General features: G+C 36.2%; 1 protein-coding gene across 1 annotated transcript; it reads right to left on the reverse strand.

Annotated features, from left to right (window-relative positions):
* Positions 1-1,857: 1,857 nt before the first annotated feature.
* On the reverse strand, positions 1,858-6,972 carry LOC117596393 (nuclear body protein SP140-like protein). The gene is made up of 6 exons (XM_034301411.2): positions 6,966-6,972; positions 6,655-6,802; positions 4,415-4,517; positions 4,232-4,306; positions 2,961-3,104; positions 1,858-2,515 (listed from the first exon to the last, which is right to left on the reverse strand). The coding sequence occupies exons 1-6, from the start codon at positions 6,970-6,972 to the stop codon at positions 2,435-2,437; spliced, it is 558 nt and encodes a 185-aa protein (XP_034157302.2). The 3' UTR covers positions 1,858-2,434.
* Between the last annotated feature and the right edge of the window lie 5,874 nt (positions 6,973-12,846).

The raw sequence follows: 12,846 nt of genomic DNA on the forward strand, positions 1-12,846 counted from the left end.
CATACTGTAGGTATAAACTCAGGACGACACAGCTAAAGAAACCCTAATATTCCAATCCATAAAAATGTTGTGTGCAATAAAGTGGAATGACACAGGGAAAAGTATTGTACATGCTTATTTAATACTTGGTGGAGAAGCCTTTGTTTGTAATGACAGCTTCAAGATGCTTCCTGTACAAAAAACTAATCTCTTACATTGTTCAGGTGGGATTTTGGCCCGTTCTTCTACACAGACGTTAAAAATCTTGAATATTTTGGGGGGCCGCTGTAGAATCATGATCTTCATTTCTTTCCACAAGTTTTCTATTGGGTTTAAGTCTGGTGATTGACTGGGCCATTCCAACACCTTTATGTTCTTCCTATGGAACCAGCTGAGAGTCTCCTTTGCAATATGTTTTGGATCGCTGTCCTGCTGGAAGGTCCACTTGCGACTCATCATACTTATCATCCTGGTGAATGGCAACAGATTCTTCTCAAGTGTTTCGCAGTACATGACTCTATTCACCTTCCCTTCAATAATTTGGATTCTGATGATGCCATGAGAAGAGAAACAGCCCCATTCCATGATGCTTCCACTTCCGAAATTCACTGTAGGTAGGGCATTTTTATCCATCCATAGAGGGAATCACATGCACCACCAAGAACCCCTCCCTCCTTGATCTCTCTCTCTCTCTCTCTCTCTCTCTCATCTTTGCATGCAATCTCACACTATGCTTACTAACAGAGCCACTCAGTCAGTGATCTCTGTTTATATGGAGGAAAAATAAGATCCAAACTCTTTAACATTAACCCCATTAACATTGCTGTGCTTTGGAACTAATTTTGGCATCAAAATTATCCTTATAGTTTCTATCACTGGACATCCACCACGTGTGGAGTTGTTCAAATCCCCGCAGTCAGTCAGTGATTATTATTGTTCAATTCAATTCATTTTTATTTGTATAGCGCTTTTTTACAAAGGTCATTGTCTCAAAGCAGCTTTACACAAACAAAAGTAAAGTGAAGTGTGTGTGTGTGATGTCTCTGATGAGCAAGCAGGGCGACGGTGGCAAGGAAAAACTCCCTGAGATGGTGATAGGAAGAAACCTTGAGAGGAACCAGGCTCAACAGAGAACCCATCCTCATATGGGTTTACACAGTGTTTACACTGTTCTCAGCTAAAATTGAGGTTTTAAGAATTTTGACTAATAAATTTAATTTCTAATAAAAATTCTAAACTGAAAAGAGGACATTTTAATGAGACTGGTTTATGGGACTGATTAATTAAACTTACACGCAGATGGAACCTTCCAAGCCCAAGCCCACCAGCACGTAAGGTCAGTGCAGGTTTATTAGTGATGTAGGGAGTCCAGGCATTTCCGGGATCAGTGCTCCCTCATGAAAGTCGGAGCACGATCTGGATCCCTGATTGAGCAGGAATGTAACACATACCATTCAGTACACATCAGGCCTTGGTGTAACTAGACCTAAGTCTGCCAAAGCCTGATTTAATCCGGGGCATTGGGAAACACACAACTGGTGAAGGTAAGTTGTGTGCATGGGGATGTGTGCAAGAGTGTCCACTGGTGCAAGTCATTCAATTTCAGGGACAAAAGCATACAGTACAGGCAACAGTTAGTCCTCGTTTCAGCTACCTACTGATTCTCATGATGAATTGGCCAGATTTTCAGATGTTAGTTTGTGGATGGGTCCTCCAGTAGCAAGACATGATGTGCAAGACATGATGTGTGACATGATATTTTTCTGCTGAATGACATATTTGGAAACACCATATTTGATAGCTCAGGACTGATTTTATTGATTATTTTTATCCTTCCCGCAGCTATCACAGTGACAGCCATAAGACGAGTGAACCAACAGCACGAGCAAACAAAGAAAACAATCAAAGAATCAATTTTCACTTCAGATTGTCTTTTAAAGTTCTACATTATTAAAGTAAATATATTTTAAGAATTAGAGCATGCCATTTAAAACAAATTAGATCACACAATGTATAACTATATTGTAAAAGAAGTGCTGTTATGTAACAGAGGATGCAATTGGATGCAATTGCAGGTAAACCAGCTTTTAATAGAACACAGGTCACCAAATCCAAAATGATAAGCAGGGTCAATTTGTGGAATAATAAAAGTATGCAGAGTCATAAAGCTGTACACTAAAAGATAGAATATAATAAAATATATATATTTTTTAGCCTGGATTTTACAGTTGAAGTATCTGAGTTTTAAATATTAACTGTTCCATAATATTGAGGCTCTGACTCACTAAAAGACTGTATCCTAAAACATTAATAAGATTATAGAAGATAACAAGTTCACTTAAATAGTCAGATGCTATCATTTTATAACTTTATATGTTATGAGATTGTGGCAATGCAAAAATTAACATCAGTATTTGACTTTGGTTTACAAATTTTCCAGTAAGATGCAGAAATGCTACTGGATTTTAAAGATGGTGTTAAACTCCTTCTCAAACATCTTTTCCATTATGGTTCCCATCCTGCCAGACTTATTATCCTGCAGACACAAGCACAAAGTAATTTTTTTTAACTTGCCAGCAATTTCGTGAAATATTCCAGTTATGAGCCAAGAACATAAATAGTAAATGAAAGTGTTGCCTAAACAAGGGCTCATTTTAAAGCAGCGATGCTAACAACGAATGATTTGCATAACGCTAATGATAGCTGTAATTTGCTGGTAGCAAACTGAACTTTACATTTTGGCTCAGTTTCAAATTATATAGATAAATATTTAAGTGATTATGTGATGATTACATGACTATATAATATATATATATATATATATATATATATATATATATATATATATATATATACATGTGTAGTTTTTCTAAAGTGCTTTTTAAAGTGCATGTAGGAGGAATTTGTCATCTTCAGAACACATTAAAATAAACAGATAGATAGAAATAGAAATCTATATTTAATCTGTATTTGAGTCTCACCCTGTTAAAAGTATGGCAGATATTAAAGATGAGCCTGATGTCATGCACAAACTCGCTCACTGTTTTATACTCATTATCCTGTAGTTTGGTCTTCACCTTGTCCAACCACATGGGCTTGCAGATCACACTGGTGTAGCTCTCGTCCTGCACAAGGGCAAGGTTTAGCAAAGATTGAGTGAAGTAATATCCAGACTATCATGACTTTTTTTTATCAGTTGTGACATGGATGGAATACTGAGGTGAAACCAGGAGCGAGGTCCCGGGACCTCTGGGAGTCTAAGAAACATAGCCACAGGGTCTGTAAGTTTTTTATTATTATTATTTTGTGGAAAACACAACCCACAATTATCAAAAGCTTGTATATTTGTTATTGAGCACTTATAGTTATTAGCCAGTTTGACTGGTCACTTAAAAACTCAATAACTAAAAAAAACACATAGTCTATAAATAATGTCTCTAATGGTTGCCTCTAATGGCTCCAATGAATAGCCACAATATTATTTTAATTATACAGTACATTTATGAATTATGGTCATAAATTAAATGTGATTTTTTTCAGTTAAACGACTCCCTGGTTCCAAAAGGTTTGAGAAAATTAGTTTCTACAACAACATTTTGTGGCGCTGACCTATTTCTCTTGTTTTCAAAATAGATTTTGCTTTATTTGTAGAAGCAGGTGACATACACAACTACAGTATTTTAGTTAGTTGGCTACAGCCATTTAGTAGTGGGTTTTTGTAGCTGTCTCAAACAGGAGACTCAGGGGCACTTTTAAGGCTGTACTAGGGTTTGATATATTAAAAAATAATTATTAATAAAGCTGTATTTCTCTTTGGTAAACATTGTAGTCAGTGTAAACATGTCAGATTGTGAGTAGGGATCATGACGTACTGGAAATCATCATACTGGGCTAGACGGTTATTATACAATGAAGTGATTATATCATTACACTCCTCACCAAAACCACATCAAATATGACTGAAATAATCATCGTCTTAGGACTGTGTTTGATTTGTGCTGGGGCTAAATGCTTATACTGGATCTTCAAAGCAGGCTAGATACCAATGGTGAGTGATTAGTAGCAGCATAGGAGATTAAATTCATGCTGATCGTAAAATGTGCATCCTGTAAATGTACAGGTGTAAATGTTCAGTACAATAAACACTGTGTTAAAAATGATTTAGTACTTCCAATGAGAAGAACAATGAATAATGAGTAAATCCTAGAAAGTGTGTTGAAATGCGAATATGTACTTATTAAGAAATTCTTACGTTTGTGGTAGGGTCATCAGTAACCACACACCGTGCGTCCTCCATATACAGACGCAACAGCAAATACTCACAGTGCTGATGAAGGAAAAACACAAATAATCAAAACCACAGCTCATGTGTGTCATCTGTGTGTGTATATCTGTGTATATATGTGTGCATGTGTGTGAATGTGTGTCTGTGTACCATGTTTCCCAAAACAGGGCTGTTCAAAGCATCTTCCCTGCTCATGGGAGTCCGCAATTCTTGATTAGTCTTTATTACACAGAAAGTGCACATCCAGCCACACCTGCACGCACACACACACACACACACACACACACCTAATCAGCACTAGGAAAGTGACAGTATATAGGTATAATCGTATGCCTTGATGAGGGTTGTAAAATAATGATATACATATCACATCACCATTATTATGTTGCATTAATTGAAGATTCCTGCAAGATGTTTGTAAAGGATGGCTTGTGGTGCTTGTAGTTTGGATCTTGTGACCGTATTTGTCTCAGATAAACCAACACTATTCTCTGCTACTTTCTTCTGACCTTCATTTTCTTCATAGTGTCTCTATACACATTTAATGGGAGGGTTTACTGTATACTGTATGAGAAGATAAGCTAAAACCAAAGCTTATTAGGTTATTAGGAACACCGAGTGCACCCCAGAGCTCCTCCCCAACATCAGTGCCTAATCTCACTAATGCTCTCGTGGCTGAATGAACAAACCATGCTACAAATCTACTGGAAAGCCTTCCCAGATGAGTGGAGGCTGTTATAGCAGCAAAGGAGGAAACAACTTTGTATTAATGCCCATGGTTTCAGAAGGATCACTTAAGGGTTTAGAAGACGTTATGCAGGAAATGAGAAGTGAAAATGAGAGCGATTAAAAAAAAACTGTATTGTTGTGGTGCTATTCAGTAGTTAATGTTTACGCTATGGTTTCTTCCTACGTGACAAATAATCTAATTTGCCTACTTTCTCTTGAGGTGCGATAGACTCTGATTGGATTTCTGTATATAGGTGTCCTGAGATATCACCTGTACAGACTGTGAGTTATTTGCTTATGTATGTAATGTGAACAAAAATGTGCACAGATCTTTACTCTCTCTCTCTCTGTCTCTCTGTCTCTCTCTCTGTCTCTCTGTCTCTCTGGTTTTCTCTTTTGCTCACCCAAGTATTTTGTCCTGTAGACCTGGTAAGTGGCAGTGATGGTGGAAAGCTCGTGGACATTCTGTGCAGCATACCAGAAGTCCTTCGACATTACAAATGAAGCACACATCATCTTTATCCTGATGCAGATACTTCAGAAAATGAAGACCATTGAGGCATTATACAGTAGGTTTATACATCATAAATATGCTTATTATTCAGTTGTTGATCTAAAAGCATATTCATTAACTACTGTGAATAATTCAGTAACCACAGTGAAATGAACAGAAATAGGAACTGGGAATTTCGGGGATTCTTAATTTAATTGCTACCACTCTGATCATTTTCAGGCGAAGATTTTTTCTGAATATTTATGGAAATGCTATGCCAATGAGAACTGTTAAAATCTACATAGCTGAAATCAAAAAGCTTTTTTTTTTAATGTAGATTTATTTATGATGTTTCAAATCAGCAGTTATGATAATAACTTCGATAATTATAATGATGATAAATAATATAGCGTTATAAAGGTAGTTGAATAAAATGACTTTGAGATTACTATTCTCATATAATTCAGTAATGAAAAAGTAAAACATAACAAAATACTGTTAAGTAGCCATGACATAAGTGACACAATGTCGAGCAGAGCAAATTAAAATGTAAAATTTGCATCATGGGCCATTATGTTCGCTTAGTCTCAGGCGTTCTGCCTGTAGCTCACAGGACACTTAACATCCATGTTTAGAATCCTGGAAGAATCTTCTTTACAGTCTCATTGGCCTTTGTTTCTTTAGTATATGCAAACCTCCATACACTGGGTTCTGACAGAAAAAAAATAGCTTTGGACACTGTGATACAGTTCTGAGTAAGATATAATCATTAGGAAAAAAGTGAATGGCATCACATCTTTAAAACTGATTTAAGAAGTCTGGCTCTTGAGACTAGTAATTTACTGATATCACGATGTTGTCATGGGTTTCAGACTCACCTCATCAGGATAGCACAGTAGACAGTCACACACCAGTGAGTGGACATACAAGACCTTGTTCTGCAAATAGATGCAAGAATATATGAGGTGAGGACCTACTTCCCTACAGTTTCTGTGCACCTACTCTCTCTCTAACTACTCTTAACCATTTATACCCCAGTGCTGTTGAATTCTCAAATCAGAAGGTATGGATTCATTTTCTTAAAAAAAAAAAAACAGCTCTGACAATAATTCTAGTGTACTTTTTCTCATACATTGTTGTTTCTGTAGTAACATCAACAGTTTCTCACATTACCTTCACCAGGTAGTTAAGGGTTTTGCCATGACACAGTATATCTTTCCTCCAGTGTCCGTCTTTCAGCGTTAACTCCTGCTTTACAAACTCCTCAGGAGTGAACCAGCGCTCCTCTGTGCGGATGCTCTTACTGAGTGACCCCGCTGAACACAAACACACACACTTGAAAACTTACTAACACAATCATTACTAATCATTAACTTCTTTTCATACACACCATAATGTGCACAATTACTGTCTATTGTAGTGCACATACTGTCATACTGACCATATACTGCAGTCATGTTTTGTGTTGTCATATCGTACACGTCATTGTAGTCATACCTGCATTGCCATAATGTGCACTGTTTCCCAAAACCACTGCTTTACATAAAAAAAACTGCTAGCCCACTTGTACCACAGTGTTAAACAACATTTAGCTCTGATTACCTACTTGCAAATCTGTTTTTATATAAATCTCCAGTGACAGAACCACAGCTGACTGGTAAAATAGCAGCCTCAAACTGCGACAGATCCACTGGCTCGCTCACTTCTTCCTTTTCCTGTTCCCTGTCCTTCTCTTTTCTGTAATCCTCGGGGTCTTTACTGGATCCCACTGTCTCTACACTGGAATGTGACTCTAGCAGAGACCAAAAGATCAACACAAGATAGATGAGAGAGAGAGAGAGACATGTGTGCAATATCATATTAATATCCCAATGAAATAAGAAAATTAACAAAATTCTGAACACTGACAGCAATAACAAAAAATTAATTTGTTAAAAAAAAATTATAATTTTGACATTACTGCACTCTCCATACTGTTATTACTGCACTCTCCTTACTGTTATTACTGCACTCTCCATACTGTTATTACTGCACTCTCCATACTGTTATTACTGCACTCTCCATACTGTTATTACTGCACTCTCCATACTGTTATTACTGCACTCTCCATACTATTATTACTGCACTCTCCATACTGTTATTAATGCACTCTCCATACTGTTATTAATGCACTCTCCATACTGTTATTAATGCACTCTCCATACTGTTATTAATGCACTCTCCATACTGTTATTACTGCACTCTCCATACTGTTATTACTGCACTCTCCATACTGTTATTACTGCACTCTCCATACTGTTATTAATGCACTCTCCATACTGTAATTACTGCTTTCTCCATACTGTTATTACTGCACTCTCCATACTGTTATTACTGCACTCTCCATACTGTTATTACTGCACTCTCCATACTGTTATTACTGCACTCTCCATACTGTTATTACTGCACTCTCCATACTGTTATTACTGCACTCTCCATACTGTTATTACTGCACTCTCCATACTGCTATTAATGCACTCTCCATACTGTTATTACTGCACTCTCCATACTGTTATTACTGCACTCTCCCTACTGTTATTAATGCACTCTCCATACTGTTATTACTGCACTCTCCATACTGTTATTACTGCACTCTCCATACTGTTATTAATGCACTCTCCATACTGTTATTACTGCACTCTCCATACTGTTATTAATGCACTCTCCATACTGTTATTACTGCACTCTCCCTACTGTTATTAATGCACTCTCCATACTGTTATTACTGCACTCTCCATACTGTTATTACTGCACTCTCCATACTGTTATTACTGCACTCTCCATACTGTTATTACTGCACTCTCCATACTGTTATTACTGCACTCTCCATACTGTTATTACTGCACTCTCCATACTGTTATTAATGCACTCTCCATACTGTTATTACTGCACTCTCCCTACTGTTATTAATGCACTCTCCATACTGTTATTACTGCACTCTCCATACTGCTACTAATTCACTCTCCATACTGTTATTACTGCACTCTCCATACTGTTATTAATGCACTCTCCATACTGTTATTACTGCACTCTCCATACTGTTATTACTGCACTCTCCATACTGTTATTACTGCACTCTCCATACTGTTATTAATGCACTCTCCATACTGTTATTACTGCACTCTCCATACTGCTATTACTGCACTCTCCATACTGTTATTACTGCACTCTCCATACTCTTCATTGATGCACTAAAATGAAATGTGGCTAAAGCTGAACTTCAGAAATCACTGGGCCAGACAGGAAGCACTGAATCTCAAAAACCATTCATTGTTTTGGCAACGTCTGTTGTACTAATGACTAAATTGTAGACATGTGACAACTAATGACAAATTGTAGATTTGATTTATGCTTTTCAGTTAAAATAAATTACAAAATTACAATATAATGAAAAATCTTTAGCCCACAAATTGTTATACCCAAGCACATTTAGCCCAGTGTCTATCTCTATCACTTTGCCATGGACTTACGGAACATGGGCTTGATCTGGCTGGAGCTGGACACAGAAGAAGGGCCTGCATCCTCTTCCTCTGTCTCATCAACACTGTGCTTTCTCTTTATTCCACCTTTCTTTTGCTCTGCCTTCTTTTCCTCATTTCCTGTCAGTTCCTTTGCAATGGGCAGCTTTTCGTTGACCATGAAAGATTCTTAAACAAGAGACACTATATACATCAACATATAATTCAGAATATTAAAATATATATATATATATTTCACAACTACTTGAAAATAAAGTACTTAAAATGACCTACTTAACCATAACAGCTATGTGAATTCAAATCATTTAATAATGAACACATAAGGGAAATAAAAATCAAGTGACTGACCTTCCAGAAGGCTGGTTTGGAGTGAGCGCAGAAAAGGATATTTACACAGAATGTGTTCCTGAAACACACAACTCCAAAACAGCTTTATATTCTGCCCTTGCTCCTTCTCCAGCCATTCCAAAATCTGATACACACCTTTCTGCCTTCTCTCCTTACTTTTCATCTTTATTACTTTCTGGAGAAAGAGAGAGACAGAGAGAGAGAGAGAGAGAGAGAGAGAGAGAGAGAGAGAGAAAGAGGCAATGTGTTGATTTGTTGATGTGCAATATTAAATTTATTTCACTTAAAAATACGTAACACAAAATATTAAAAACACTGCATAGTGAGCCTACATTCCCCACTTTACTGATAATTATTTTTTTTTAAATATTTAATTTCAGCAAAACTGGTGGCATTAAGAGAAATCCCGAGTCCCTTCTTTACATTCACACCAGGCTGCCACAGAGCTTCTGCTCTACTGGAGTAACTACCTGCTGGAGACTTTCCCCTCAGTGCACAACTTAAAGGAACAGCTTGATCTCAAAGCTTTCATGTTAAATAAATTATATTCAAATATAAAATATGAAAATAATGCATATAGTCAGTGGGGCTGGGTGAGAGGGATTAAGCTCAGTCACATGCTCTAGTGCCCTTACATTATTTGTTTATTATAATTTCCCTTGCAAATACGAGTACAGTGCTTTCACTTTAGAGCACTTTCAGTATCTAGGGTACATCATCCTGGTTGTGTTCCCGAAAATCAGTCATACTTATGTATAAAATACATTTATAGCCTACATGTACTTTAGTATGTCAAGCCAATCTATTCCATTATTACAGGAGTAAGGAAAAAAGATTTGAAAAGTTGTAAAAAGACATTTGTCTTGTATTCTTGCCTGGTAGAGATCCTCAGGTACCAGCTTGTGGTCTCGGAGATTATTAAGGAAGATGTGAGGATCATTTATGGAAGAGGAGATCTCCGTCTTCCTGGAACGAAGAAACCAAATCAGCATCTCCTGCGGTACAAGATCCAAATGAATAATGCTGTTCATTTTTCTACTCTGTAAAAACAAACAAACAAACAAAAATTGTCAAGTACGAGTTAGGATTAAATGTACAATAACACACAATAATGCACTTGTGCAAAACACATAACAAAAAAGGTCCATTGCCACTATTCACTAATAAATTAATGTTTTTGTGTGGCACTTTATATAAACTTTAGCTGCATGACAAAACAAATGATTTTTAGTTTTTTTTAAATTTAATTAATTGAGTGAGCAGGAGTGTAATTCGTGTACGGCAGCAACACCTTAGTCAGAAAAAGAAAGGTTTCAAAATGAAAACATGAATCTGAAATGGGATGAGTTGATCTCATAATAAAATATAAATTTCATTATGTAATTTATTTATCTTTAATAATGTGTGCAGGTTTTGCCAACTTACAATAAAACAGAGTTAGCAGAATAACGTGAAATGCAATATTCAGTACAGCATATAGTAAAATAGTAGCTTGCTAGAGTAGAATAGAATAAAATAGAATAGAAAAAATTGAGCAGAATAAATTGAAAAACATAATTATAATATACTCTACCTTTGTGCTCCCGAATAGGACTAACTGAGGACTGAGGATTTGTTGAGAGATAGTGAAAGTTAACTAGTAAGAGAACAAGGACGTAATCCGTGTATGAAAGCCACACCTTCTTCTTATATAGAAAGCCAGACCATGAAAGATTCTAAAATAAAAATATTAATACAAAACAAAAGGAATTTTCAAAACAAAAGTAAAATCATTATTTTATTTATGAATAATATATAATATTATAGGTCAAAAAAAATATTTAAAATCTTTTATTATGTGTATAATTTTGACCAACCAACATACATATATGCACAAGCTAAAAATGATATAGATATATACGCTGGTTTAGGCTACTTAAAACAAGCAAATATCAGGCAAAAATTGTTCACAGTAGTAAATTTAAACGTGTGTATTGAGCAGGGCTGAGTGAAGTGGCATTGACCTGAGGCCAGTACTATAGGCTACTCGAGGCCAGCAAATGAGGAGAAAATTGAGCAGCATTATCACATACACCGAAAAAACTAATTCATGAAAATTAAGGTCTGAATTTTCTATAAAATATGTAGATTCAGTAAAAAGTAAATAGGTAAATAATGTCAGGTTTATGTTAAATGTTTGTTAAACAGATTGTATAATCTGTTTTAAATGGCATGTCCTAATTCTTAAAAAAAAGTGAAAATTGTTTCTTTGATTGTTTTCTTTGTTTGCTCGTGCTGTTGGTTCACTCATCTTATGGCTGTCACTGTGATTTATACTGCGGGAAGGATAAAAATAATCAGTAAAATCAGTCCTGAGCTATCAAATATGGTGTTTCCATGTCATGCTGCAGAGAATGTTATTGTTGTTCCTCTTTCGGCCTCCTGTTAGGGGTCGCCACAGTGGATCGTTGGTCCAAGTATTTGATTTGGCACACTCAAACACTAAACTTTTTATATTAAAGGATAATGATGTTAAAATGTCTAATGCAAGTTTGCTAACTTAGCCAACAGTATTTGGTGTGCTGTCTGTATATTTCATTTTATTTTATTTTTTTCTAAATAACTTTTTTACTTAAGCTCCTTAAGTACAAACAAGCTTACACAGCTTTGTGTTAAAAATTTTAAATAACTAACAGATCTTTATAGTTTTAACTGCTTTTTGTTTTAAGGAGGGCCAAACTGAATCAATGTAATGTCTCATCTCCTTTTTAAATGAATTATAACATGGCACCTTATACAAAAATGTACATATATATAAAATGTACATGGTGTGAAGCATGATGCATTTGCTATCAGTTCAACCCACCTCCTCTCCATCCACAGCCAACATCAGACCATAGTATCTATCCCAGTTGAAGTTCATCTATAGCTGTTATATGAACAGCTGGCTGAATGGACTGTTGTGATACATTTACAAAGACGAGACAGAAAAAAAGTCTTCTTAAGATTCCAGTAGACTACTGTGTACTACATACACAAATGATAATAATTATGTGGATTTTGCCATAGGATTTTCACCAGCTGATCAGCAAGCTACCATCCATGGAGACGCGTGGGCATGTGAGGGAGATGTAGCAAGACAATATAGACAGATACCAAATCAAGACAAAATAACAGTCTTTTTCAGTGCATGAAAAGAGGTGCATCCAGGACAGTAAACTTAATGATACTCTGCTAAATTATCCAAGAATTTGCAGCCTAGAAACACTTAATTCCATGGGTCTGTAAAGTTCCAGATGTGTCCATATGTACCACTTAAAGATGTGTATATACTGAAGCAGAATCTCCCGTGTAATGGCATTAGTTGCCATAGTGAGTGTGGCAGCGGGACTGAGAGGATTTGGCGTGAACCGGCAGGTAACACATGATGATTCACACTTGTGTGTTTACTTGTGCATGATAAGTCTCACCCGATTCTCTCAGTGGTTTAATTATGTGTGCTTTGTGTGTCTTTT

The sequence above is a fragment of the Pangasianodon hypophthalmus genome, chromosome 29 (assembly GCF_027358585.1).
Source record: "Pangasianodon hypophthalmus isolate fPanHyp1 chromosome 29, fPanHyp1.pri, whole genome shotgun sequence".
Taxonomy (NCBI): domain Eukaryota; kingdom Metazoa; phylum Chordata; class Actinopteri; order Siluriformes; family Pangasiidae; genus Pangasianodon; species Pangasianodon hypophthalmus.

Excerpts from the sequence above, each read along its gene's own strand:
- LOC117596393 (XM_034301411.2), bottom strand. Across the intron at positions 4,307-4,414 it reads GCCCTGTTTTGGGAAACATG|CACTGTGAGTATTTGCTGTT; the intron begins GTACACAGACAC and ends TTCCTTCATCAG. Across the intron at positions 2,516-2,960 it reads TCTGCCATACTTTTAACAGG|GATAATAAGTCTGGCAGGAT; the intron begins GTGAGACTCAAA and ends TTGTGTCTGCAG.